The sequence below is a fragment of the Trachurus japonicus genome, chromosome 11 (assembly GCF_045865225.1).
Source record: "Trachurus japonicus isolate A0001 chromosome 11, Traja_1.0".
In the NCBI taxonomy this organism is placed as follows: Eukaryota; Metazoa; Chordata; class Actinopteri; order Carangiformes; family Carangidae; genus Trachurus; species Trachurus japonicus.
In genome coordinates this window covers 21,909,805-21,936,058 of record NC_140917.1, presented here as the reverse complement: position 1 = coordinate 21,936,058, position 26,254 = coordinate 21,909,805, and the positions used below count along the sequence as shown (strand labels likewise).

Genomic DNA, 26,254 nt, shown 5'->3' with positions numbered 1-26,254 from the left:
GCAGCTCACTGAAGACCACAGTGCAGCATGCTGAAAGTTGTGTTTGAGAACCTAAAGTAGTTGTTTTTTTAGGTTAATGAAAACAGGACTGACTTAAGAACCTTTGATACAGATGGGACCTGGAAACGTAATATCTGGCTGTGTATTTTAACTCACTGAAACATGAATGAGCTGATTGCTGGACCCAGCAAGACAGCTGACAAATGCTGCTAATTGGCATTCAGCCTAATGTGGTGCACCTGTGTAGCTCCACTGGTAATGTGATTATGTCACATCCAGTCACATTATTTACTAGATTAAACACTGAATCCAAATGTGGGAGGGAAAAATATTTGTCCAGTTATGGAGGTTTAATCGCTATTATCTCTGCTGGTTTTAATACAGCAATGTTTTAATGAGATTGTTTTCTCCAGCACTGTGTGGAGGAGAGGGACAGTCTGCACTGACTCTCCTGTACTGTTGCATGGAAGGTTAACTTGCACCTTGCACCAAATCGTTCTCATTATATACTGACATTTCATGACCAACACACATCAACTGTGCTGTTATCTGACCAGAGGGATAGGAAGTAAAATCACATGGGTATTCTGTGCCATTTTAGCAAGTCAATCCGTTAAAATAATTTCAAAACTAGATCGTCTTTCGAAAGTTTTAAACTGAAGGGATGTCGAGTAAACTTTGAATCAAGCGTTAAAAACATCTTACTGTGTCTCCATCCAGTGGCTGTAAATAGAAAATAATGAAAGCGGTTCATCAAATAAGGTAGACAAACTTTGAGGTGTCCATTTTTAATTAAACACTCTACCATTATACATATGTACAGTAATTACATTTTAAGTAGTTAAATGTCTCATTCATAATCAAGTAGGAAACAAAGTTTTCAAGTATTTATATTAATTTTATCAATCAACACTGTCTTTACAGCTCTGTAACTATTACACACACGGCCTGTTAAATTAACTATCAATGAATCACCACCTTGATTAATATCAATTAGTGACTTAATTAAGTCAGACTAATGTGTTTGGTCAAGCTAAAGTCACACGTTGTCCAGGTGTAAATGTGACAGAAGGAGCAGATTGTCCACCTCTTGAACCAGCAAAGCTTTCATACCTGAGAGAAAGAAAGAAAGAAAGAAAGAAAGAAAGAAAGAAAGAAAGAAAGAAAGAAAGAAAGAAAGAAAGAAAGATAATATTAACATACAACATTTGAACACCAGACTTGATTGATTAACACAAAGAAGGCTCTGCAGTATTTGTCTTGTCTTTTCCAGCATTAATAAGTTATTTATTCATTCATTTGACACGAGATGAGTCAGCAGCTATATATAGTGACTGTGCAATGTGTCTCCTCCAGCTTTGTGCTATATTTCTCATGAATTCACAAAATATGCAACAAAGTCATTTGACTTAATAAAACATCCTGAATGTTTTGAGGAATTATGTTATTGATTTATATCCCTCTTGTTGCTACTTGGCAACAGCTTTGAAACATCTATTTATGAAATGTTTTTCATTTGCTCCTGTAGGTGAGAATTCAAATACTTGATAAATTTCGCAGCCAGCTGAACTTATTAAATACATTTTTTCTCTCTGCCCAAAATAAATTAACACCTAAATGACTTCCTGCAGAGTAATGTGTTCCTGTTACAATGGTTTCACATGTCAACATTAGAGTGACTTGCTGTGGCTGTTGCAGATATCACGGCCCTTTCTGACGTCCTGGTACTCACAGGTTTTTGTATCTGTTCCAGTCAGATTTGCTGAGGGACGGTCTGGTCGCACCCAGGGCAGAGTTCACATGAGCCTGACAGAGCAAGAGGCCTTGCTGGCTGGAGGCCGAATGGACCCGAACGCACTCCTCCTTCACAGACACACAAACACAGCTATCATGCATTCAGTACACAAGCTTTAAAGATTGCAGTATTGAATGAAGCCATATAGAACACAGTAGAACAAAAACAGTACAACAGATTGTTTTGTATCGCTGCCACTTACATTAGCTCTCCTGTAGTTGTTCTTGATGTTGTTAACGTCTTGTTGTAGGTGCTCCAACTGCTCTGAGTTTAGCTCTTCGTATCCACTCTGGATGGAGGACATGTAGACAGGAGGGAGAGAGCTGCCCGGGTCACGAACTGATGCCCCGGTGCAGTCCTGGGTCACAGAGTTGGGTCCAGAGACGCACTGGGAGTTCTGCCAGGAACGGCAAAGGGACAGAAATGGAAGATATGAGAAACAACTGTTCCTGGATCACAGAGTTTCTCCATTGGATCTAGGACAACCTGAGCAGAGGCTGGGATCATTGTGTGTACACACTGGTAGTGTCACAATACACACCAGAGCCACTGCAAATGATGCTCTCTGCTTTCGCTAAAAGTTCCCAAAGCCATGACAGTCAGTTATCTAACATTTTGTGTTTGCCTTTGAATTACAGTATTTTTTTAATGCCATCTTTAATTTTCTATTATGTCAGAAAGCTCGTTTGTAATCATGTTCAGCTAACTTCACATTTGCCCACAGGGATTTGCTGCAAACTGAAGGTAATACTTGTGGACTTCTTTCTGTAATAGATCTACCAAAAAAAATTGCCTGGGGAGCTCTAATCTTTTAAAGGAGTAGATCAACATTTTGTTAATATTCTTATTTGCTTTCTTCCTCAAAGTGAGGTTGAAGTGTTAGCTTATCTTAAAACTGGTAGAACAGGTGGCCCGACTCCAAAATATAAAAACAAGCTTCTAACTCATATCTTCTTTTCTTATCTGTACATGAACAGATTTTTAAGAAGTGAGTTTTCTTTTTTCTTTACACTGAACACAGGCATCACAAGCTGTTTCACAGTGTTTCCGCTCTCTGTGCCAAGCAAAGCTTAACACATCTTGTCTTGACAGCGCTGCTCACCAGTCCTGAAATTGGTGAATTCCCCAACTCTGACTCGTAGGAGCTTCCAAAGTAGAGTCTCCAGACGTTGCTGCGATGTCGCTCTTCCTCTGCTTGGAACTCATCGGGCTCCAGGAGAACCATGGACTGGTCCAAACTCATAGCCGGGTCTCCCTCCCCCACTGAATCATCTGAGCCACTGCTGTTGTTTGGGAAGATCATTGAGGACAGGCTCATGTCGCTGTCTGAGCCAGAAGTCAAGTCCTGATTTTCACACATAAAACAAAAAAACAAATATATAAGTAGACAGGCATTGTAGCAACCAAAAAACACACAAACAAGTTGGAGCGCCTGGTCCCTCATGGTAGAGTGCAAACCATGCAGCAATAGGTTCTAATCCCTTTGCTGCATGTCATCCCCTTTCTCTCTCTATCCCCGACTTTCCTCTCTCCACTGTACCATCCAATTAAGGGCAAAATGCCCCCCAAAAATTACTTTAAAAAAAAAAACCCAAAAAAACTTATGAACAAGCGAAGCAATTTCACTGTGTTTCTGCAATTTAAGATAGCTCGAATTAAAGTTCATTTTGCCTCTGGCAGTCCTCGCTGTTTAAGTTATTTAGTCATATCCTTGTCACTATTGACGGGAATAATTTGAATTATGCTGTAAGCTGATAATGGACTCACAAGTAGAGCAACTCATACATTCTGAGATACTCACAAACTCCTTGTTTAATTAGCCTTGAGGGGAAAAAAAACTCCTTGGCAGCTTCAACATGCACCATAAATAATTGGAAAGGGGACAAGCCAACACTTCCCTACCTTCAGGTTTTTATTGTGGCCTAAGGCAACCCTATGCAATGAGCTCATCCGTGGTGGCATTATGAAAATACAATAGACATACACGCGGTGTGCTGGAACCCACGCTGTTATGGACGGCTTCCAGCTGTGCGTTGTAGAGAAGGGCCTTCAGGTCTGCCCCAGTGAACTGCTCAGTTGCTGCCGCCAGCTGCTCCAGGTCCACGTCTGCAGCCAGGGGGACACCGGCACAAAGAGCCCTGAGGATCTCCACACGAGACTCCTGGAGATTGGACACATGGCGAGATACTTTGTCAGCAGCTGGATTAATAATACTTAGATCATCCTTCACATAAATTGAGTCTTGTGTCATTAATAGTGTTGATAATAATTTAATTCAACATACCAGGTCAGGTGGGGGGCAGTAGAGGGACTTGTCCAGTCGTCCAGGTCTCAGCAGGGCTGGGTCAATCAGATCTGGACGGCTGGTGGCCGCAAGCACATACACACCTACAAAAACAAATAAATTCATTTCTTTTTTTTCCCTGCCAAGAGCAGGGGGAAACAGATTAATTGTCTTTTCCCTTTGGACAAAGCCAGTGTAGCTAACAGGAAATCTAAAGCTCATAAACCCTTTATATTTTGTTTCTTTCATCTGCATAAAAAAACAACAAGCTGTGTGTTTTATGGAAGGTTATGTACAGACCATTCTTGGACAAGCCACTTCACATTCACCTGGTTCCTTTTAATCATCATGAGGTTGCCTGGCAACCAGTAGAAATACTTCGAGGTCATTGCTCACAGGCAAGACATAGAGTGGCACAACCACTTTATAACTACACAAAATCATTTTTACACATCATGTAAATGTAAGTTTTGGACTATCCTTTTGAAAGCTTAACAGCAGCACTGAATACAGGACTTTCTGTAATAATATTCATAATAATGTATGCAGTATATGGCCTACCCTGCAGTCCTTCCACACCGTCCAGCTGGGTGAGAAGTTGGTTGACCACACGGTCAGTCACACCGGTGCTGTCGTGGCCCCTCCTGGGGGCCAAAGAGTCAAACTCATCGAAGAACAGGATGCATGGTTTGGCTGCTTGTGCCCTGGAACAGACAGAGTGAGTAGTGATTAGGACAGGGGAAATTATTCCAAAAGGAGTACATGAAGAGTCGTTACTGGGGCTTGTATGAATACTTGATATTATTTATTATAAATCACAATGAGTCATGATAGAGTTTCAGTGTGGTGTTGGAAAGAGTGTAAATGTTCACTGACCTCTGGAAGACATCACGGACCCCCTGCTCACTGGCTCCAATGTACTTACTCAGAAGTTCAGGCCCCTGGAGGGAGGAACAAGTCCTGTGTCACTGAGGGTACATGTCGCTTTCTTAAAGAAAGACACACACTTCTGTTTGACTGCACCTGCCAAAGTCCAGCCTACCTTGACGGTGATGAAGTTCATACCACTGTCTTTTGCCACAGCCTGGGCCAGCAGGGTCTTCCCTGTACCAGGAGCTCCATACAACAATATTCCTGAGCGGTGGCGGATGGGAAGATTTGAGAACAGGATGGGATACTGCAACACACCGAAGATACACATTAATTTACTGTACAATCACTTGATTTTCCCACTTTGACAATTAAGTCTGTTGATCTGGAGAAAAACCCTCCTTAGGTCAAAGTTAGATCTGCTGTAATCAAACATAATGGCTATTATTTCATTATCATATTATAAATACATTACCAATATAATTTTCACCAGGCTTAAAGGCTGATGACCTCTGCCACAAAAGCCTAAATTTTGGGAAATTGGCTCAAAGGCCAGGTTTAAAAAATATAATATATATATAATATGTAATAAGGTAAGTGATTTGTGAAAACTGTAGATACATTTTTACATCAGGTCAATTTGGTAAAAACAAAGCCGTTTTAATTATAATAAACATGATAAATTCAGTAGTTTGGAAATTGAGGGTAGGCTAAATAAGACTGATGAACTCCCCTGTGTGTTATAACTTCTTAATTAAATAAATCTGTCCGATAAATCAGGTTAAATTAATTAAAATTAATGTGTTCATTTGGATCCCATCTGCTGTTATCACTTCCTAATTGCTTGTCTTTACAAAGATTAATAGAGTTTATGGTGATAAATGATAAATACGCCTCCATCACATTCACTTTTGCAACTCCTGCTGCTGTATGGCACAGTGGAGCTTCCATCGGGATGTGAACACATCAGGTTGTCTTGTGATTGGTCGCACTGACACTGACCTTAGCAGGGAGCAGTATGGTGTCCATTAGCTGCTGTCGCACTTCTCTCAGGCCTCCAACCTTCTCCAGTCCCGTACTGCTTGGAGTGTGGAGGTCAACCCCCCACAGTGAGGGCGGGGTGAACCCCTTAAGAGCCTGTGCAAAGTCTCTCCACGACAGACATACACCTGAGAAGTACAAAGCGCAGACAAATTAAGTGGAACAATAAAACTTTAGCTTAACAAGCTATTTGAACCATGAAGTGCTTTTTTCTGAATTCTATAACTGCAGAGGAGTGTAAACAGTCTTTGTTACCCTGGTCACTGTGTCCTCTTTGTACAGTGTTAGCATGGACAGCTCGCTCCAACAGCAGTGCCAAGTCTTGAGGTGCATAACCCTCTGTCACCTTGGCAACGGCCCCCAGATCGAGACTCTGTAAAGTCTCTTCAGATAGACCAGACTTTCTGAGGATCAGACAACGCAGGATCTCTGCTCTCCGGGCCTGCAAACAATAATACACGAGCTGTTGGTTTGCTGTTTTTACACTGACAGTGTGTCTGTGGGTGTTTATTTTGTGTCATAACCTGGTCTGGTGGCTGGATGTTTACAAAGCCCTGAATGAAGTGGGACCCCTGCACTTGGGTCAGCGAGGGGTGGAGAGAGTGCTCACTCTGGCTGGTGATGATCAGACACACGAGGCTGGCGTGAACCACCACCTCGTCCACTACATCCTTCAGACCTGCAGCCACAAGGAGACAAGAAGAATTAACATCAATGCCAGAATAATTACTACAGTAATACTGTGTGTGATTAATTATGACAAAACCCATCGCCCCAGAGACATACAAATAAAAAAAACTTGTATAGCTTACTCTGTGCAATGTGCTGGTGCAGCAGCGCCTCAGGGCCCTGCTCATGTTCAGGTGAGGTAGGTGCACCTGTCACATGGTCCAGGTCGTCAAGAAGAACAACTGAGGGTTGCTTCCATTCTGCCTGCTCAAAAACATCCTGCAGCATCTGTCTCACGGTGTCTGCTCTTTTGCCTAAAAATAATAAAAATGTATGTTAATGCATGATAAATAAAACCAATCAGTGAGTGACGTGAGTGTAAGGAAGTTTTGTTGACCTTGCAGCTTCCTGCAGTCAACCACCTCCACATGTGCATCCAAATCTTCTCTCGCTTTCCTGCAGAGGGCTCTGGACAGAGTGCTCTTTCCACTGCCCTGAAAGTAACAACATTAGTAAATGGTAAATTTCAGTTTAAAAAATTATCACTGTAGACTTAAGTTTATTCTATTATTGTTTTGTAAAGAAATACCTTAGCACCAGTGATGAGTAGAGCTCCTCCTTGGAGGCCCTGTCCAGTTTTACAAAGCTCTCTTGAGAGGGGACTACCCAGAAGGCTGTGGGAGATGAACTCAAATCCAGTCTTGCTAAACTTGTCGATCCCACTGGGGAAAAACGGAGGCGTGAGTGATATAGAGAGAAATAAATGTTGAAAAAAATCCTTCCATAAAACCATATAAAGCTGAGGAACAGCTACACTTACCCAAGTGTGCTGAGGGAGGGAAGCTCTGGGTTGGGTGTTTCAGCTACCGCTTTCATCGGCGGTGGCGTCACTGACTCTCTGTCTACCTGAAGGTGACACAAAGAAACATTATTTTGTTTATCATGTGCATGGAGTAATCTGTTTTTGTGGAAATCATAAATGAATATTGATTGATGAGAACACAATGTGTGCATGATCATACCTGTATGTCTTCTTTACGGATTAGAGTGTGTGCTAATAAAAACAGCTGGTCTGGAGGATCATTCTCTGGTTCTGGTTTCAGCACAGTTAAAGCAAACTCTAACTTTGCTTTACATAAGAAACAAAGGAGGAGAACAGTGACATATTATTGGAACTGTAATATAAATGGTGCATTATGATTTAAGCCTCTTATATCTGATATTTCCATCTCCATATGTGTCTGTAGATGATTTATAAATATATTTCTAACAAGTTTTTAGTGCAGTAATGAATTACCATCAGTTCCATGGAGGAGGATGGTGCCAGACCGTGGAGTCAGACAGGCTAAAGGTTCATGACTCTGAGTGTGCAGCCAACCAAGGAAAGCTGTCTGGATCTCCTCATCACCCTCCTGAGGCTGAAGAGAAAATGTCAGAGATCACACAGACATAAGGGAGAGGGTGAATTCAATTTAATGCGGCTTTGAACAAATGAAACGTGTTGGTACTTGATGATGTACACCACACTGTAACGACAGATGGCTTGTCCCGCACTCACCAGTGGTTTTATAGGCTTTAGACGAATAGTGGAGGCCACTTTGATAGCCGATTGTACCGGCTTTATTCTCACTGTTGAATGTGGGATGATATTCAACCTCGTGGCAAGGGGCTGAGGGATCTGAAAAAAAAAAAAAAAGATAATTTTTGTGAGAAAGTTAATAGAGCAGAAGTGCACTGAGAAAAAATGGCCATTGTTAACTGGTGCATAAATGGACCAGCTGTTGGAAAGCATACTTACCCATACCCGTCCACAATGGATTTCTCCCTTGCTAGGACTCCTTTGTGTGCCTGCAAGCTTCTCACTACAATGGCTCACCAGCCTGACCACCACCGCCTCCTCTTCTTTCTTCTCTTCACCTTCAACCACAGAAGCAGCACCTTTAGTTCCTGCAGTCTTCTTCTTTTTGTCCATGGCCTGCTTGACTTTGTTCCTCGATTCTTTGGGGGAAGGAACTTTGGAGAGTAGGCCATATGTCACTGAAGACTGTCCTCCAATTAGTTCGGCATTTAGTCCACGCCTCCATGGAAATAAATGAATAACGCCATTTGCAACGTGGTTTATGGTGCAGAGAGAGTCAGGGGGGGCACCACTCACCCTGTAGATTGAGTCAGTAAAGAGGGCAGGGATCCCAGGTACTGGTGGCAGCTCTTTAACGGGTTCATAAGTGCCTTTTACAATGTAGCGTAGGAGGCTCCCCAGGTCAGCTATACCACCCCACTGGTGGTTTTGAGGGACACAAGCAGTGTTTTCTAACGACTGTCCCGGGGAGGAGGAGGAGGAGGAGGGATCTGGGTTCTGTTGTCTGTGAAGATGCTGTGTCTCGCTGCTCCTCACTGGGGAACCACTCAGACCGCTACTTCCAGCACGGCTCTTCGGAGAAACAACTAGTTCTGTGGACTGCTCCAGGCGACCGTAGGGCACAGATGGTGAAAGTGATGCTGCAACGAGTAAGACACTGATCAAACCGTGTTCATGAATAACGTTTATGATATGACCAAGATAAATGTTTTCTTAAGTTAAAGCAGATATCAGTGGAATGTTTTTGTTAATATAAGTCCTAAATAGTCCTATTTTCCGTCAGCAATCACTTACATGAAGTATTTCAGCCTAAACACGAGTCTCTCCGTCACTCTGCTCTGCTGTAACCCGAGGAGAAAATTTTCCTTGTGGGATACAAGTGTTATCCAATGAGGGGAGAGAACGGCATGAAGGGCTGTGTGTGCAGCCAAGGGATGCACGTGAATGTGGTGACGTAGCACGAGGACCAATTGATGCCTGAAAAGGCGGGGGCTGCTAACTCATGGTGCGTTCAAGGAAACTCGTACTTTGTGTTTTTCCTTCCTGTGAAGTCATACCAGTTCGATCTGGTACGAGTTCACGGGTCGGAAGTTACGAGTGGCCGTTATAGGGAACTTTCACAGACAACAGAACGGTAAAAACACGAGCTACGGGTTACCTGGAACGCTACCAAGTCGTAGTTGTGACTTGAAGCTGTAACTTACGGTTTCAAAAGCCTGCCTTGAACACAGCATTAGCCGAAACGGCCGTGCCACTGATATCTGCTTTAAATTCACTCCATGAAATTACATATATTTTTTTGGGTTATAAAGTTATCAAAACCTCTGTTTGTGAATTTTAACCTTTGGATAAGTCAACGTACCTCCAACTCACTGTCTGAAACTGACAAAAGATCATAGTTAGTGCATTAACTCTGACCTATTCGGATGTAGATGGCTGTGTGGCTGTCCACCCACACTGGAAACACGGCATCTTGGAACACAACTCTGATCTGATCTAACAGCTGCTGCTCCAGTGAGGCGCTGTGAAGCTCCTGGAGGTGTCAATAAGAGGAAACCAATACATGACTTTTAGGTCGCAATCCTAACAATGATGGGTATCAAACATAATGTACACTTGTATGATGACATAAGGTTTCACGTTGCTTTAAGTCATGATGTCCACCCACCAGGATCTCCCAGTCATCAGATGACAGGGGCTCCACAAACACTTGATGCACTGATGAGACCTGGTGACATGGTCTCAGGAAGCCCTGAGGGAAACCACACAACCAGTCAGTCAATACAAAAACCAGATCAACAACATAACCAATAATTGAGAATTATTTCAAAAGATGTCCACTGTGTCATATAAAGATAACAGTCTCGTCAAATGGGAGGAAAAGAGAATCCACACTGTTAGAGCCCTACCTGCTCTCCATCTTTCAGTCCCAGTTTTTCCCCCAGCTGTCGACATAGCTCCACTCTGTGGCTGTCAAAGCTAGAGGAAGCTCTGTTAAGAGTCCAGCTAAGGAACAGTGAAGACCCGTGGCCCCAAGACAGCTCCAAAGCTTGGTTCTGAAACACAATGCACATTTTATCTGTAGCAAGATTAAACATCATCATCCTACTTTTCTACCAGCATGCAGGTCCTTGTCATCGGACTCTCTTTCCAATAATCCTTGACAGAACTAATGCAGGGTTGATTTCTGTGTAAAGATATCAAGTTGGAGGGGGGCTTTGCCGATAATTTCTCTGACAAACCAGCCATTTCGCTCCATTAAATTATATCACACAACTATAGGGTTGTTTATTATGTTTATAAGTATTCTAAATACCATAGCAAAACAAATTAAGAGACAGTGCAGTAATTTATAAGAGCCTTAGCATTCAACTCGTCTCGTGCTCCATTCCTAATTTAATGCTTTGTTACCACCCAGTGGGACTGCAGGAGAACAGCTCAGAAATGATTAATTCTGCAACACAAACTAACACCAACAACGTCTCTGCTAACACGCAACTGGTACCTTGAGGAAGTAGTAACGATTCGTTATTGCTATGTTATTAAACCCTAACAGGGAACAACTGAATTAAATCCCTTCTTGCTACTGCTGAAAATGCAAGATGGCCCGTGTTCGTCATTTAGCTTAAACGTTGTTTAGCCAAACTAAACCTCTACTGACACAGGGTAATTGTATTGACAGGTGGATAGCTAAGTTAGCTTAAAGCTAACTTACCTCGTTCAGGGAAAGATGTGATATCAGCCTCGAGGGCAGGTGAAGAAAGCAGTTTTTTGTGTTGTTAAAAACAACAGTTATGGGTTGAATGCCCTGATTGTTAAACATAATTTCCACATGTGCATCTGTGCACAAGAGGCTCGGCTGACGTTAAGTGTGCAAAAAGTTCATTATCGATCGATGTGCTCTGACTGAGCCCAGCTAGACCAAAGCAGATGATGCCGGCTGCGTTACTCTTCAAAATAAGATATTACACATGGACACAGCACGGCAACAGACCTATGCAACAGACTCAGGCGAGAAAGAACGGGCTCTTATTTTGAAATACGTCAACCGGAAAATTATTCCTAGAAACATGGCGGCCCCTGTCGGTAACAGTTCAGGCTGTTGGGGCGCCCCAGAGGTTTATAAACACCACGAACAGCGGAAAGTGTGTATTTCAAGACCCAAGTATCGGGAGGGAAGGAGAGCAAAAGCAGTTAAGGTAAGAAAATGCACCTAAATATCGGCAAAGAAAACACATGAATCTATTGTAGACACTCTAGCTACAGGGTGTCATTCACCTGTTTGTTGATATGCTCCCTTCTTTGCACCTAAGTAAATGTTCCCAAGACATGACACAAGTATGTTTATGCATTGTTTATTATGAACAGGTATACACCATCAATTTAGAGTCCCGGTACCTGATGGTCCAGGGGGTCCCAGCCATCGGAGTGATGACGGAGCTGGTCCAGCTGTGTGCCCTGTACGGGGTCGTGGAGGAGTACAGGCCCCTAGATGAGTATCCTGCTGAGGACTTCACAGAGGTTTACCTTGTCAAGTTCCAAAAACTCACAAGTGCCAGGTTCAAGATCTGACTCATCCTCTTCATTAAACTCTCCTGGGGGAAGTTCAGAAGCTCTACTAAACACAATTTGCTTAAAAATGTCTGTTACAGAGCAGCCAAGCGAAACATGGATGAGAAGAGTTTCTATGGTGGTGTGCTGCACATGTGCTACGTCCCAGAGTATGAAACTGTGGAAGACACCAGGCTAAAACTGCAGGATCGGAGGAGATACATAATGAGGGCTGTTCAGAATAAAGGTATGCTGTAACATAAAATGTGTGTTTTTACTTTACATTTGTGAAGGATAGAAAAATATCCTTAATTGCTGATATCCTTAAATTAAGTTGCTTAATACTTCTCTTTATATTTAATTGTCACAAAGCAAGAGAAAAAGAACAGAAGGAGGCAGCAGATGACGAGCCCACAACATCAAACACAGCCACCACAGCAGAGAGGATCATCTCTCATCACAACCCTAAACAAATGCCTGGCAATGATAATACAGGGGAGACCTCAAACATCAGTCATTATTCAGGCTTTCCTTTACTGCCATTGCCTCCACGGGAACACCTTTACTATGGACATAAAAATCAGCATGGGACTATACCAACAGAGGACAAAATGGGGACATTGCATAGTGCCGTAACCAACACAAAACAACAGCCAGAACAGAGTTCAAGCTTCAATCAAACCTCTTCAGACAGAGAGAAAGGCAGAGAACACAGACTGGCTTCAAATCAGGCTCCTGCAGTCAGATTTGTCCCAAGGACCACACTCTTAGAGAAGAGGAAACGCAAAATGGAAGAGACAGCAGAGCACTCAGTGACTGATGTTTCTGGAAAAAATGAGCCTTTGATTGGACCAAAGTTACCTGAACCACCTAAAGTGGACATGGACGATGAATCATTGAACACAACCGTCAGCCTCATCAGGAGCACAATGAAACAGGTGAGCTATAATCTGATTTGGTTGTAGCAATTCAGAACAAAATTGATTCTTCACTGCTAGTGAAATCACTGTCGTCATCTTCCTCAGGTGGGATCGGTTCCTGACGTCAAACCAGCGGAGAAAAAGATAAAACCACGTCGTCGAATTTGATCATACCAGCTCAGTTTCTCATGGCAGCTTGTTTTTTTATTTACTCTCTCTTGCATCACAATGTAAAGAGTTATGAGCTTTTGTATTAAAGAAGGCACAGATGAAAATGCACATGATTTCTTCACGGTTCCACTTGTTCTTGAAATACTCGCTGCTCAAATAGCTCAATACTCTGAAAAGGAATAAAAATAGAATTTAAGATTAAAACCTCTGGCTTGAAAATGTATATAATTTTTCATCAGCCATTACTCTGTAATTACCGTGGCGTCAGGGAGGCAGGTTCCAAAAGCTTCCAGTAATAAGTTCTCCTCTCTCACTGACTTTTCAAAGTCAGCAAAAGACAGTCTGCCATCATGGTCATGGTCCTGCAAATGGGAGAAACACTGGTAATAGGCTTGTGGTCAACTTAGTTATTAGTTATTAAATTATTCATTTCCCTCTAAACAGTAACGCATATAGCTAGTTTTCCAGATTTGAGGAAGTTGTAGAGAGAGCACATGTAGAGTTAACTCATCAATACACCACATTGTTTGATGTCTCACCATCTTCTTTAGTGTGATCTCCACCAGGTCTTTGATTCCTTCATCTGGGTCTTCCTCTGTGGGTTGTCTGATGAGGCTGTCCTTCAGCATGTGAAACATCTCCTCCCTTGAGATGTAGTTGTCACCTTTCAAGTCGTACACGTGAAAGCAATCTGAGCCGTGCAAAAAGGGGAAGAGTTATTACGCACATGATAACTTCATATCATAGTGATTTTGATGTAAGTTAGACTGAGAGCTCACACTTTATTTTTTCCTCCAAGGTCCCTCGAAGGAAAACAGTCAGTCCTTCAATCCACTCTTTTATGCTCACAAAGCTGTCATTGTCTTGGTCAAATGTCCTGAATACTGTAAAACAGATGATCAGTGATAATTCCAAGAACAAATTACACATTAAAATCACACTGCTGCAGTTTGTTTATGAATCTCGGCAAAGCTAATATCAGGTCAAACAGTGGTCAGTTGGTAACATCTGTTATTTTTTAATGCTAAGATAGCACACCCTGGAAGTTGGACAATAGCAAATAAGCAGAAAGATGCCAAAAGTGAAATGTCTTGAAATGTCTGTCCTCCAAAATATGAATGAAAGGCCATCTTACACACTTGAACAAAGCATACACATGGCACAAGCAAATCTAATGAGAGGCAATCGACAGAGTAACGTTACCTCTATCCATGATCATGCCATGGGTCATCCCGAAGACGTTGTGCAGGATGCTCCTGAACTTGGCTCTGTCCAGGCCGGTGACTGCTCTCCCCGGGGCAGCAGCCTCCCCCATCAGCACACTGAACTCTCGGATAAGGCTCTCAATCTCTGTTTTATTGACTATAGGATCACATGACCAGAGGCTGAGTTTCTCTCTTCTTTTTTTTTTACACTCTATATAGTACATTTTGCATTTTAAAACCTAATTTAAAAGTTCATTAAAACAAATGTTATCCCCGACCGCACCCACCGGAACAACAAACTAGCTCAGTTTAGCTTGAGATATTTTGGTAAAGAAGTTTAAAGTTGAGTACTCACAGTGCTCCACGTGTTTAGAGATCGTTTCCGCGAGGGTCTGTTTTAACTTTCTGTTCATAGCGGACATTTCTGACATTTTTATTTATTTATTTGTTTACTTATGAGGCAGGTCGCCGCACAGCCACAGGATGAGCACGAGTCCTCGAGACGTTGGGCGATGTTGACATGCCGTCGCCACGGCAACCGCGTAGTGTTCAAGCTGGTGTTGCTGTATGAAAAGAGCAGCAAAGCAGACTGGCATGGTGGTGGTCAACAGGAAGTTACTGGCTTTGTGTTTACAGGCGCATTTTTACAAAATACAGGAGTTTGTAGAAATTAAATACTCCATAATTACTTTGACAAAGAACATGAATAGCTGAAATACAGATATTTAGTTTATAAATGACCAATAGAAATAAAGTGCATGGTTGAGTTATCCTTTTGCACATGCCTATAATTCATTTCCATACAGGCTACTAACTAAAACATTTGTGTTGTGTTGTGTTGTAATCTTTTACAGTCTATGGTTGTAATGCATTTCCTGTTTTGATTCTACCAGTGTCATGGTCCATGCCTGAATACAGAATATAAAATACATTCAGAATCAAAACTTGAAATTTAAAGTTTATTAATAACATCTAAGCAGCTACTGTACATGACTGAGGCACTTAAAGTAAGACGACTGTTAAAAGCTCCATATCATTTAAAGTGAAGAGATACTGTGCACTGTCATACAATTACCACCTGAAATGGCAATTAGGCCTATATGTCACAATTGTGCATAATGGAATATCATTTTTTTAATATCATTTCATTTCATTTTTTGATAACCCACAATTTATTTGCAATAATTAACTTACAAAAAGGTATTCAAATTGATCATTACTATCAAATGTAATTTCCTTCTTAAATCTGCAACCGTCTCCCAGCACTCCTGAGATCTCATGAGGTGAGACTGACACTCCTCTTGCCTGCGCTCATGTCACCTGTATGAACACCCATGTGTTTAGTCATCAAATAATTTCGACTGAACCTTTTTCCGCACACTTTGCAGCTGTAGGGTTTCTCGCCCGTATGGATTCTCATATGTACATTTAAGTTCCCTACATGACGAAACTCTTTCCCACAGATCCTGCAGCGGTACGGCTTCTCCTCCGTGTGAATCCTCATGTGCACGGTCACGCTGTTGCCATGTCGAAACTCTTTACCACACACTTCACACTGGAACAGTTTCTCCCCGGTGTGGATTTGAGTATGTGCAGCTAGATGTGCACTGTGGCCGAACTCTTTGCCACAGAAACGACAGCAGTGGGATTTGTTTCTTCTCCTTGCCTCTTTGTCTGGTGGACTTGGGTTATGTGGTTCAGGACTTTCAGTCAGCTGGATTTCCCCTGTGTGCATGTGGACTTTCATGTCTTTACTGACACTGTTGCCTGTTAGTGTTTCTAAACTCAGCTGAGGCCCAATGCTATTTAGAGTTACAGAACAACCCGGCAAAAGAGTCCAACAGTTATCACTTGACAGAGAGTTTCCCTCAACCTTTCCGTGGTCCATTGAGGAGCTAGGCTTTCTGTTTTCGCTCCCTGCGTCATGAGTTTTCATCTCACCCACGTCTGAGTAAACGCCACTCTTCGTGCAGGTGGGAGTCAGTTTCAAACAAGTAGCTTCAGAGTTCTCCGTATCTGTCTGTTGTCTTTCTGGATCGACCCATGGCTCTTGCTGTTCCTGTTTGATTTGGCCACAGTCCCTGGAGTCAACAGTCGGGCAGCTCTCAGGACCCCACTCCTCCCCAGAGTGTTTCTGCTCATGTGCACAGACAAGGACCTGTGGTGGGTCTGCAAAGAGGGAAAAGTGAGAGGTCAATTTGCCCGGTATTTATACTGTACCTAGTCATGAGTTTACCTGCATTTAAAATGAGAGAATATTTGGCTCTTCATACCTCATGGTGTTACGTGTATGACCATGAGTCATCAGGAGCAGCACCATTTAGTGGCATCAGTGATCATAGGGCTTCAGTATGTTGGTCACTATACAGGGTGGCTTTGAAGACAACTACATGAAGATCTACTATAGTGCACACATGGTTATAACTTATGAATAACACATTTATATAGCAAAACTTTCTATTTTTATCTCCTGAGAGCCGTCTTCTTAATAACACTGCGATTACATCACCCACAATGCCCACTGTTGACAGTTAGAGCAGAGGTTCAAGTGTGTTGTGCCAGTAACGGTCAGTCTTGCGCAACTAGCCCGAGGCAGAAGAGGATTAGCAGCCGGTTTCACTTCCTACCATCTCAACTCCTCCTAATACATGTTAACAAACACATAAGTAAACAAACCTTCACCGTGTAACGACACTTCTTGTTTAAACCCATGTTGTTGGTTGTTTTCTTTGGGCTGAGCAGCCTCCTCCCCCTCGCCCTCCCTGATGCTCCTCTGCACGGCGGTGAAGATCTCCTCCGCCGCTGCGCTCAGTCGCTCCCTGATGAACTGCCTCAGCAGCTGCATCCCAGACATGTTACACACCTGTCAGCTCTCACCTCCTGAAGCTCACAGTGTTGTCAAGCAGGATATACATATATAGGTCCCTATATCCGGTTAAAACCAACCTCTAAAATAAAAGTGCAAAGTACGCAACGACTGATAAAGGAAAGTGGAACTACAGGACGAGGGTTTGAAAAGCACCTATCAATTATAATTTATTTATACAAATCTTTAAGTGAAATGCATCTAAAGTGACTTATGATTCATTATTTACAAGGATTAAAGTAAAAACAGACATACCTTTATTGAGATTTAATTTTGGAAACCAAATAGCTCTACTTCCGGTTACATTTCATCTTGAAGCCGGAATGTGCAGATCGCCCCCTGCTGGACAGGAGGTTTGGCCGAATGGCTCACACATAGGGCTCACATGACAAATGTCTCCAATGTCCTTGAATGTATTGATTGAAGATGGGGGTTTCGATGAAAAAAAGTTAGGAGAAATTATTCAACATTATTTTTTCTGCTTGTCTTCTTGACTGTATCCTTCACTGCTCCCTCTTTAATTTGCATGAAAATTTAAAATGAGAATTGTTACAAACTCTGACCACAAGGTGGCAGTCAGCTAATGCAGCACCTACAGTCTGTGTGCAGCACCTACAGTCTGTGTGCAGCACAAGGGAAAGTTGAGAACATGTAATTAATGCAGGCTTTTTAAGTCTATTCCAATTAAAGTAATGTAATCAGAGGATGTGTTTTGCAGTTTGTATGTTTCTGACATACTCAAAAATGATTGAAAGATCTGAGACATGACAAAATAATTATAAAACAATTTTTGTAAATACAATTAAAATAGCTATTTAAAAAAGTTTTAATTCTGTTCAATAAGAATAATAAGAATAAGAATTACTTAATTAATCCCCAAAGGGAAATTAATTTAATGAAATTCAATTATTTCTGATGTAACATCAGTAAGTAAATCAAAAGGCTAAATGAATTCAGGTTTGATATTTAATTAATAAACTACATCGGATTACAAATGCACTTTTGTCAGATAAGACACAGACTGAACCCAAAACATACAAGTAAAACATTTGAAAAGCAGACCGATTTGGTTTCAGAACTAAATATTTCTACACCATTAATTCATAATATTGCACCACTACTGACTCCCCCTGCGTGCGTTGTCGTCTGTATAAACAACAGAAATAAACAGTGTGTGTGTCACTGTGCAGAGTTAAATGTGCTAATGTGCTCAGTATTCTTTCAGTCCATCCATTATTTGAGCGTGTGTTCAAGTGTGTGATTGTGCATGAAGTGTGTCTGAGTCACTAAGGCCGGGAGTTGAGGTTAGTTCTGACTGATAGTGTTGCATCAATCCAGTGGTTTGGGTTTTCAATCATGGAGGACCACACAGCGACTTCCTCTTCTGTGGAGTCCATCCAAGCGACGGTCTCACCGTAACTCTGACCTGCCATCAAAAAAAACAAAAAAACAATATCATTTATGTTAAAGACATCACCACAGAAATCCCCACCGCAACCCACACACACACACACACACCAATCAGCTGACATCTTCCTCCTTCAGGAAACCCACAGCGAGACATAAGATGCAGCAGTTGCTACTAGTGTATATCAGTGGTTTGATCTTCTATGCTGCACACAGTTTATCAACAACAGCAACATCAGCTACGGTATGTGCAACACAACACAGTCAAAGGTGAAGGTTTACTGATTTTTAAATCATTTCCTCATTGCTCACATCTATAAGTTTTGCCCCACCCTACTGTAGGTCTAGGTGGAGGATTTCAGCACCCAACAACCTGATATAGGATATTCAGCAGTGCACTAGACGTCACCTAGAAACGACCTCGCTCTGACAGCAGGACTATATGAGATGCCTGAAATGCCAACAGAATGAAATACAACATGACATACTGGACCAAAATACTGTCACCACACCACTGCTAAACACCCCTACAGATGAAGCTTGGCTACTTGAGACCAGAGTAAAGACCGCAGCATCGGTTCACCGCCTGCCTTGCCTACATTGTTTTCTGTCACAAAGAGATTCCACTCAAACAGGAAGAAACCTGTTATAGCAACCAGTCTTACCACTTTTCACTTTTGCACATGTATAATGATAGCAGCTAAACAAAAAAACAGATCAGTTACGGTGAAAAGCTCCTGTGTCGCGGTGGCACTTCTGTCGACCTTCAGTGTCCTGAAAACGGGGTTCCTACTTTTCAGTAGCTTTCAGTTTTCTAAACACCCAGGGGCTCCCGAGAGAAGTAGTAAGCCGCTCAAGACATGAAGCATTTTATATTTATGAAAGCAAAATCTGGTATTTGCTTGCAACACCAACAAGAAACACAGATACACAGTTTATACTGAATATGACATCAACAAAACAAAACAAGAATATGTCAGGATGTGACGGAAACTTTCTCTAAACCCTTGACAGGAACTAACTCCTGGAAACAACAAACTCTTCTTTTTAATGTGAATATATATCACAGAAACTCTCACCGGTTCCACAGCTTAGACGAACCCCTCCTAAGATGTGTGTCTTTAACCCTTCACGTTGCCACACAGTCAGCTCGGCACAGGCCTCTCTCAGGTCGCCGGCGTGGAAGCCGTCATACACCATGGTGTGGTTATAGGTCGGACTGATGGAGCGCTTCACCACCCGCGTCTTCTGGCCGCTCTGCCTACTTGCATCTGGGAGTATGAAGCTTTGGGGGTTTCAAATATGACATGATTATGAATGATTGTGTGTTAAATAGTGAGTCAAGTTTGAAATTGTGGGTGTATGTAGGCAGATTGACTGTTTTAGTATTTTATGGTCATTGTTTTACAGTATACGGAGGCATGCACTGATTTGAGTGTGTTTTGAGGCAGCATTTAGGGGACTGACGTCCACTCACTACTGGAGATGAGTCAAAATACCAGAAAATATGATGCAGAGCTGACACACCTTCTAACAAATGAGTCTATAGCACCTCCTTTGTTGGACAAGAGACCTTGAGCTTCTCGAAGCCAGATGTAAAGCTCTCCTGTCAGTGGCTGACCAACACCTTAACACACACACAACACACACAGAAAATGTATGAGAGTCACGCAGTAGTGATATACTGTAGGACATAATGTGCATTCACGATAAATGTGATCTGCTCACCCTCAAATCCTTCTGGGATGAACTTAATAGAGAGCATGATGGTCCCACGACTGCTGATGGAGTCTGGATTCAAATAAACCTGTGATGTGAGGTGATGAGTTGAAAACCGAAGGGGAGGAAAAGACAAAAGAATGAAAAAGCGAGGAGGAGGGAAGCAGAAGTGTGGAAGCAGGAAAAGATTAAGGTTACGTAAAACCTTAGTTGATATTCACAGCATGTCTTCCTCTCCCTTCAGCTCTCCCAGACACAAGAGACACTCCTCCCTGTATTCTGTGTCTTCAACAAAGCTGCCAAAACTGCTGTTGCACAGACACTCAGATACTAAACAAATGTAGACGCGGGCCACATAGTGTTTTGGTAAATATTAGTCTGGGAATATTCAAACACACATGCTAATTTGTGTGGCCGCACGAGTGTGTATTTGCATGCAATCCATTCATATCTTCTCCTCCTCTCCCTACCCGTGGCTGCAGGTCCTGCCACAGCGGCTGAGTGGAGGTCCAGTCCCAGTGGGCCAGAGCCACCTCCACCTCACCCAGGAACACGTTCCTCCCAAAGGGCTCGGCGTGCCACACCGACAGGTTCAAGGTCCGACTCTGCAGCTCCCCAGTCCTCACTTTGTACTGACAGAACAGAGTCAGAGTCTGAGTATTAACATATATCAGGATGGACGGACAGGGCAAATAATTATTAGACCTTATATTCATGGAGAATCATGGTCAGTGGAGAAATAAGTGAGTGCAGTGCATGTCGCAGCAGGACACGTGGAGAGGAGGTGAAGGACAAATGAAAGATGGAAGATTCATGTGAAGCTGGCACTTTATCTAATATGTAAATGAGAGAGTGTCTCACTCGGAGTGTCTGATCATAGACCGGGTTGAGTGTCTTCTTCTTCACTGAAGTTTTCTTCTTACTGTGACTCGACTTATCCGGCAGGAGATAGGTTTTAACGTATCTGTGAAACATACACACAAATATTATGTGGGACTGCTTTTGCACGTAACATTGTTGCTGCATTACGCACGGCACGAACACTCCGTCACTTACGGGTCGGAGCGGTTCTTGCGTGCTGAAGCGATGTCCTCGCAGCGATACACTGTGACTTGCAGCTCCTCCTTCTGGGTATGGTAAACCAATGAGAACAGGATACGGCCCCTCACCTCCACCAGCCCAAAATCCCCCGAGCTGAACAGACTCATCATGCTTCCACTGAGCTGCAGCACACACACACACACACACACAGAACAAAGATCAGCACTGACGTCACTGTCCTGAGCTGAGTCATCATTGCGTTATCGGATAGTCAATTAATCAAATGTGTGAGTGTGTGTGTGTGTGTGTGTGTGTGTGTGTGTGTGTGTGTGTGTGTGTGTGTGTGTGTGTGTGTGTGTGTGTGTGTGTGTGTGTGTGACCAATACCGTGTAGCCTGATTGAAGGCTGCTGGTGGAGCTGCTGGTTTTCAGAGAGCATGGGTCTCCCTCTGTCAGGCTGCTGCCCATAGAGTCAGAGTCTCCGTTGTGATGGTGGTCAAAGTCATCCTAGATGCACACAAACACATTTCTCAGATACAGCACCACTATTGATTATCTATCAGTTGGTACCCTCTCCCTACATGTATCAAGTCCTTTTGCTACTCTCTTATACCCCACCACTGGAATATGTGTGATTGATTTATACATTCAGATCATTACAGATATTGACTCCTTGTTGATGGAGAGTCTGAAAAGAAAGTGTGAAAGCCATCAGCTAGTTAAAAGCAGTGTTTATTAAAACCATTAGTCTTGATAATCTGTGAATGTGGATGTGTTTTTTAATCACCTCAGGCTCTTCTGAGTGGCCGTTACTTCTCCTTTCAGACTCTATGAGCAGAGTGATGGGTTAATATTGGTGCAAAGAGGCAGATAGATAGATACAGAGGTGCTGAGACAGAAACTTTCTTACCTTTGGATGACAAGGAACTATTCCTGTGTCTGAGACCCTGGAATCACAGATGATTTGTTAACACGTGGAGGATTATTTAGGAAATTATTTCAGGTGTGGAGATGAGAAACATGCTTTACTCACACGGATCAGCAGCAGTGGACTTTTTCTTCTGGGTGTGGGTGTGAGTGCGGGTGTGAGTGCGTGTGTGGGCGTTGGTGGGGGTTTCAAACCTCCTTTACTCCTGAAAACATCAATAAGGGATGAAATGTAGTTTAATGTAGGCTGATGTTTCAATGTTTCACACAAATCCTACCCTCGCTCACCCTCCAATCTCATCTCCCTTGTTGTCCTTCAGTCTTCCCTTTGCCTCGAGAGAGTCGTCATCATTGTGTGAGGTTTCGTCTCTTCCTCCGTTAAACAGCCCAGCCAGGGGTGCATCTGTAACCATGGAAACAACCACAGACCCATCATCGGGATATCCCTATAACAACAGGAGAGCAGCCCTGCAGGCCAGACATAGTACTAGTACTTATTTATTGAATGACAACTCACCTCTGCTCTTAGTCTTCCGGTGACGTATGGTGGCGTGGACCAGGTCGCAGCCTGACGTCCTGTTGCGATGACGTTTGCTGCGCTCCTCGCTGAACCACGCTCCCGACAGGAAGCGCAGCTGCGTCGGGTCTGTCTCCGCCTGCTCCAGGTCCCTGCAGCATTGACATGTAGCCAAGTTAAACAGCAAAGAATCACAACCTCCTGTTTTCAGAGGTCAGCTGACATCAGAAACTAAACAGGCGGTTTACAGGCGCCGCTGGAACTGCTGTCAAAGAACACTCGGCTTGTAAAAGACACGTGTTAATATGCACAGTAACTAACAACTGTCTATGTTTGTACAGTTCTGTTGACATTTTCACCCGCCTCACACATAGAGACCATCAATAAATTAAATTAACGATGAAATATTAAAATGATAAAAATGTGATAAAAGATTTTTGATTAAATATTAAACTATTAAGTAATAGTAACAGATTCACCTTAAATTACAAACAATCTTTGTTCTTAGCGTCTCAAATAGATCAAAAAAAGAAAATAAATAAAAGTCATTAGCTCAGGTCCAACCAGAAATATTAATCATAAGAAGCATAACAAACAGAAGAGTTAGGTGTTTCAACTGTTAGACTTAACAAAGGCAGAGGTACAATGGAGATCCCCAACCGGAGGCCATCTGTCAACATCTGCAAACTTTTCTCAGAAAACAGCAGTTATCTAAATAGTTAACATAAAGTAGGGAAAAAAAGGGTTTCCAGTTTGTCAACATAGAATATTCATATGTACCTTTGTGATTAGGTTGTGCAGTTCATGTCACCTTCAATGTCTTAACCTGAGAAACTTCCATCATCTTTAACTTTTCTATCTCAGTCAGTGGAACAAACTAGATGATGAGGTTAAAAAAAATCAAGAAACTTGTGGGCTTTTAAAAAAGAAATACAAAACTCTATTCTAGACAATTATAAATTGATTTAAACCTAGAGAAAGGGGTTTAACGATATTCTGTACTGGCTGTCTGGAGTCCAGACCGCAGCTCTGCTGTTGTATCACGTATGCTAAGAAAGAAAAATTGTGATGAAATTAATGTATTCTGAATGGTAATCGGGGCGGGACCTGATAAGCTTTATGCTTCTCCCGTTTTCCCTTTCGGTCATGTGCTTGTATTGTGTAACTGAAATTGTGTGTGATGAAGTCTGATTCAATTAACATGTCTGAAAAAAAAACAAAAAAATAAACTGCATCATCAACTCAAGTTACGTTGTAGTCAGTATAAAACAAAAAATAAGTGCAGAAATTGCCAGAAATAAAACTGCGTCCTCCTGCCTGTGATCAGATGTTGAGGGATCAGGACACAGCTGCTGCCAGACAATCAGAGATCTTGTAATGAACATGTACACTCGGATATGAATGGCCAGATGTCTCTATACCATGCAAATATCACATCCTGAATAAGATCAAACCTTAAGAGCAGTGCATGCAGCAGTAATTATTTGACGCTGCCCACTGACGTTTCAGTTACTCAGCATAAAACTACAATATGGTGGTGGCAAATTAAAGGGAAAAAAGAGTGGAGAAACAAAGCTAATGCAGGTGTTTATATATAACAGGTGTCCTACAGATAAATGATTGTAATACATCACCTCTAATGTTCACTGTTAATGATAATGATGACACTATGGCCTGATGGGAGCAGTTGTCTCCACGTTGACAATGCTCCCACCCACAACACACAAAAGGCCTCTGAATGGCTTGATGAGTATGAAAATGAATCATACACTGCAGCCTTCGTAGTTGCCAGATGTCAAACCAACTGTGCCCTTAGGGTGAGACTTTATACCTGCGGTTAATTTGTCACCTCCGTCTGTAATGTTAGTGCTCATTACTGGACACTGTGGTTACTGGAAGTGGCCCCCTGAATGGAGAAACACTCGCCTCTCACCTCACACGTCCTTCATCACGAAGACGCAGCTCCTGGTCACGGTGTAAGACCTGCAGGATGACAGACTGCTCCGAGTCTGTGAGGTGGCTCAGGTCAAGAGATGAGTCAACCCGCTCCCCATCCATCCCTGAGAGAGAGGCACACATGAACACCATCCTCAAACAAACACATGAAAAATATTCATTACTCGTCAGATTTGTGTCCTAAAGGCACCATATTAGATTACGACAGTGTAAAAACTACCTGGATCTTTTTTCTTTTCTTTTTGCCGTTACCTTTCTATGTGGTCCTGTGTAGGTATATCAGTTGGTGTCGTTTGTCGTTGATTATTTTTGAGTTTAAGTAAAGACATAATATGTTGTGAGTTTATCATCCCTAGAGGAGAACTGAACCAGGCACTGCACACTTTCCAGGCCCAAGTGCACTTGTCTTTGAAATCCTGTCCTCATGCGGTTTCGGTGTCTCAGTGTGTGAGGACACATGCTGTTTCAGGTAGGTTATTCCTGTCTGTTATTGTGACTTTAATCTCTGCCAAATGCTCTCTACTGTAACCTGTCTACTAAAACTACAAAAAGAACAAAAAAATAGCCTTGAAAGGAAATTTGAATTATTCAAGCTGCCATTTTCTGCTCTGATCCTGAGACTGAGGTGGTGTTTAAAAGAAGGGTCGCAAATTTCCGTGGACACAAAACTAACTAAACTGCTGCACTACAGTTAAATGTCTCTCAGTGTGTGTCCACGGCCCTGAGGCTGTTACCGTTGAGTACCTACTTTACGCATGCGCAAAGGGTTTTCTTTTCCCAAGAAGTTATGCGAACAGGATATGATAGAAAGAAAGCACCACAGCTCTTACAACCTGATATCTAAACCACCACAGAAGATAATAATAATAATAAATACTGATGGTAAAATAGAGTTTGGGTGATTTCCCCCATATACTAACTGTAGCTATCCACATACCTGGTGACTTCTGCTTAAACCGACTGAACTGTTGCTTCTGTTTTCTTAACACGACTACTATATTTCTGAGTGATCATTCACTTGACCTATCGTTATGTTATTATTTCCATGAAGTCTCTCAGTGGAAAGTCTGCTCGTGCAGAAGCTTTCCTCATCATAACCAGCGCGAGAGACAGGACACCTGTCGCCACTTTTTTTCTTTTTTGGATCGAGGGTAAAACTCTCCCCTTAAAACTCACACACAGAGAAACATGAGAGTGAAAAAATCAAAATGCGTTACCTTACTTTACTGCCTCCGTCGGTTCCATCTGTGAAAAAGTTTAGTGCAAAGTTGTCCTGAGTGTGTGAGTGTGTGTTTGTGTATGTGCGTGTCTAGGTCTGTGTGCTGAGTAAACGCAGTGAACACGCCCTCCAGAGTCAGTGCGCACGGGGGCTCCACTCAGCTGGGAGCCGGGCGCGAGGCGGAAACAAACAGAAAGTAGCCTATAGAGAAGGAGGATGACAAGTTGTGTTTGTGCGC

The 26,254-nt window shown here is 42.5% G+C and overlaps 5 protein-coding genes across 7 annotated transcripts; 1 reads left to right on the top strand and 4 right to left on the bottom strand.

Annotated features, from left to right (window-relative positions):
- Positions 1–774: 774 nt before the first annotated feature.
- On the bottom strand, positions 775–11,472 carry pex1 (peroxisomal biogenesis factor 1). Of its 3 annotated transcripts, none has more exons than XM_085791819.1 (24): positions 11,234–11,472; positions 10,428–10,574; positions 10,187–10,270; positions 9,937–10,051; positions 8,458–9,158; positions 8,218–8,337; positions 7,957–8,077; positions 7,682–7,788; positions 7,480–7,565; positions 7,249–7,381; positions 7,057–7,153; positions 6,803–6,973; positions 6,515–6,669; positions 6,246–6,432; positions 5,952–6,118; positions 5,122–5,256; positions 4,956–5,020; positions 4,641–4,783; positions 4,080–4,183; positions 3,780–3,956; positions 2,898–3,140; positions 1,998–2,192; positions 1,733–1,863; positions 775–1,113 (listed from the first exon to the last, which is right to left on the bottom strand). In XM_085791819.1, exons 1-24 carry the CDS (start codon positions 11,339–11,341, stop codon positions 1,029–1,031), a joined length of 3,777 nt encoding a protein of 1,258 aa, XP_085647945.1. In that variant the 5' UTR covers positions 11,342–11,472; the 3' UTR covers positions 775–1,028. The 3 variants fall into 3 exon arrangements, with proteins under 3 accessions (XP_085647945.1, XP_085647947.1, XP_085647946.1); XM_085791821.1 differs by having other exon boundaries at positions 776–1,113; positions 3,801–3,956; positions 11,234–11,457; XM_085791820.1 differs by having other exon boundaries at positions 806–1,113; positions 1,998–2,183; positions 11,234–11,457.
- A 65-nt stretch (positions 11,473–11,537) lies between these two features.
- Positions 11,538–13,532, top strand: rbm48 (RNA binding motif protein 48). Its single transcript, XM_085791822.1, has 5 exons — positions 11,538–11,717; positions 11,887–12,077; positions 12,171–12,316; positions 12,442–13,007; positions 13,095–13,532. The coding sequence occupies exons 1-5, from the start codon at positions 11,589–11,591 to the stop codon at positions 13,155–13,157; spliced, it is 1,095 nt and encodes a 364-aa protein (XP_085647948.1). The 5' UTR covers positions 11,538–11,588; the 3' UTR covers positions 13,158–13,532.
- On the bottom strand, positions 13,148–14,924 carry clxn (calaxin). Its single transcript, XM_085791825.1, has 6 exons — positions 14,721–14,924; positions 14,364–14,522; positions 13,940–14,044; positions 13,700–13,851; positions 13,418–13,522; positions 13,148–13,329 (listed from the first exon to the last, which is right to left on the bottom strand). The coding sequence occupies exons 1-6, from the start codon at positions 14,794–14,796 to the stop codon at positions 13,279–13,281; spliced, it is 648 nt and encodes a 215-aa protein (XP_085647951.1). The 5' UTR covers positions 14,797–14,924; the 3' UTR covers positions 13,148–13,278.
- A 591-nt stretch (positions 14,925–15,515) lies between these two features.
- On the bottom strand, positions 15,516–17,256 carry LOC146978813 (uncharacterized). The gene is made up of 2 exons (XM_085791823.1): positions 17,042–17,256; positions 15,516–16,534 (listed from the first exon to the last, which is right to left on the bottom strand). The coding sequence occupies exons 1-2, from the start codon at positions 17,217–17,219 to the stop codon at positions 15,642–15,644; spliced, it is 1,071 nt and encodes a 356-aa protein (XP_085647949.1). The 5' UTR covers positions 17,220–17,256; the 3' UTR covers positions 15,516–15,641.
- Positions 17,257–18,183: 927 nt separating this feature from the next.
- Positions 18,184–26,233, bottom strand: sytl1 (synaptotagmin-like 1). The gene is made up of 15 exons (XM_085791818.1): positions 26,015–26,233; positions 24,775–24,901; positions 22,842–22,993; positions 22,613–22,727; positions 22,431–22,530; positions 22,308–22,344; positions 22,185–22,225; positions 21,785–21,904; positions 21,414–21,580; positions 21,219–21,321; positions 20,828–20,989; positions 20,367–20,445; positions 20,166–20,265; positions 19,718–19,923; positions 18,184–18,657 (listed from the first exon to the last, which is right to left on the bottom strand). Exons 2-15 carry the CDS (start codon positions 24,897–24,899, stop codon positions 18,518–18,520), a joined length of 1,647 nt encoding a protein of 548 aa, XP_085647944.1. The 5' UTR covers positions 24,900–24,901; positions 26,015–26,233; the 3' UTR covers positions 18,184–18,517.
- Between the last annotated feature and the right edge of the window lie 21 nt (positions 26,234–26,254).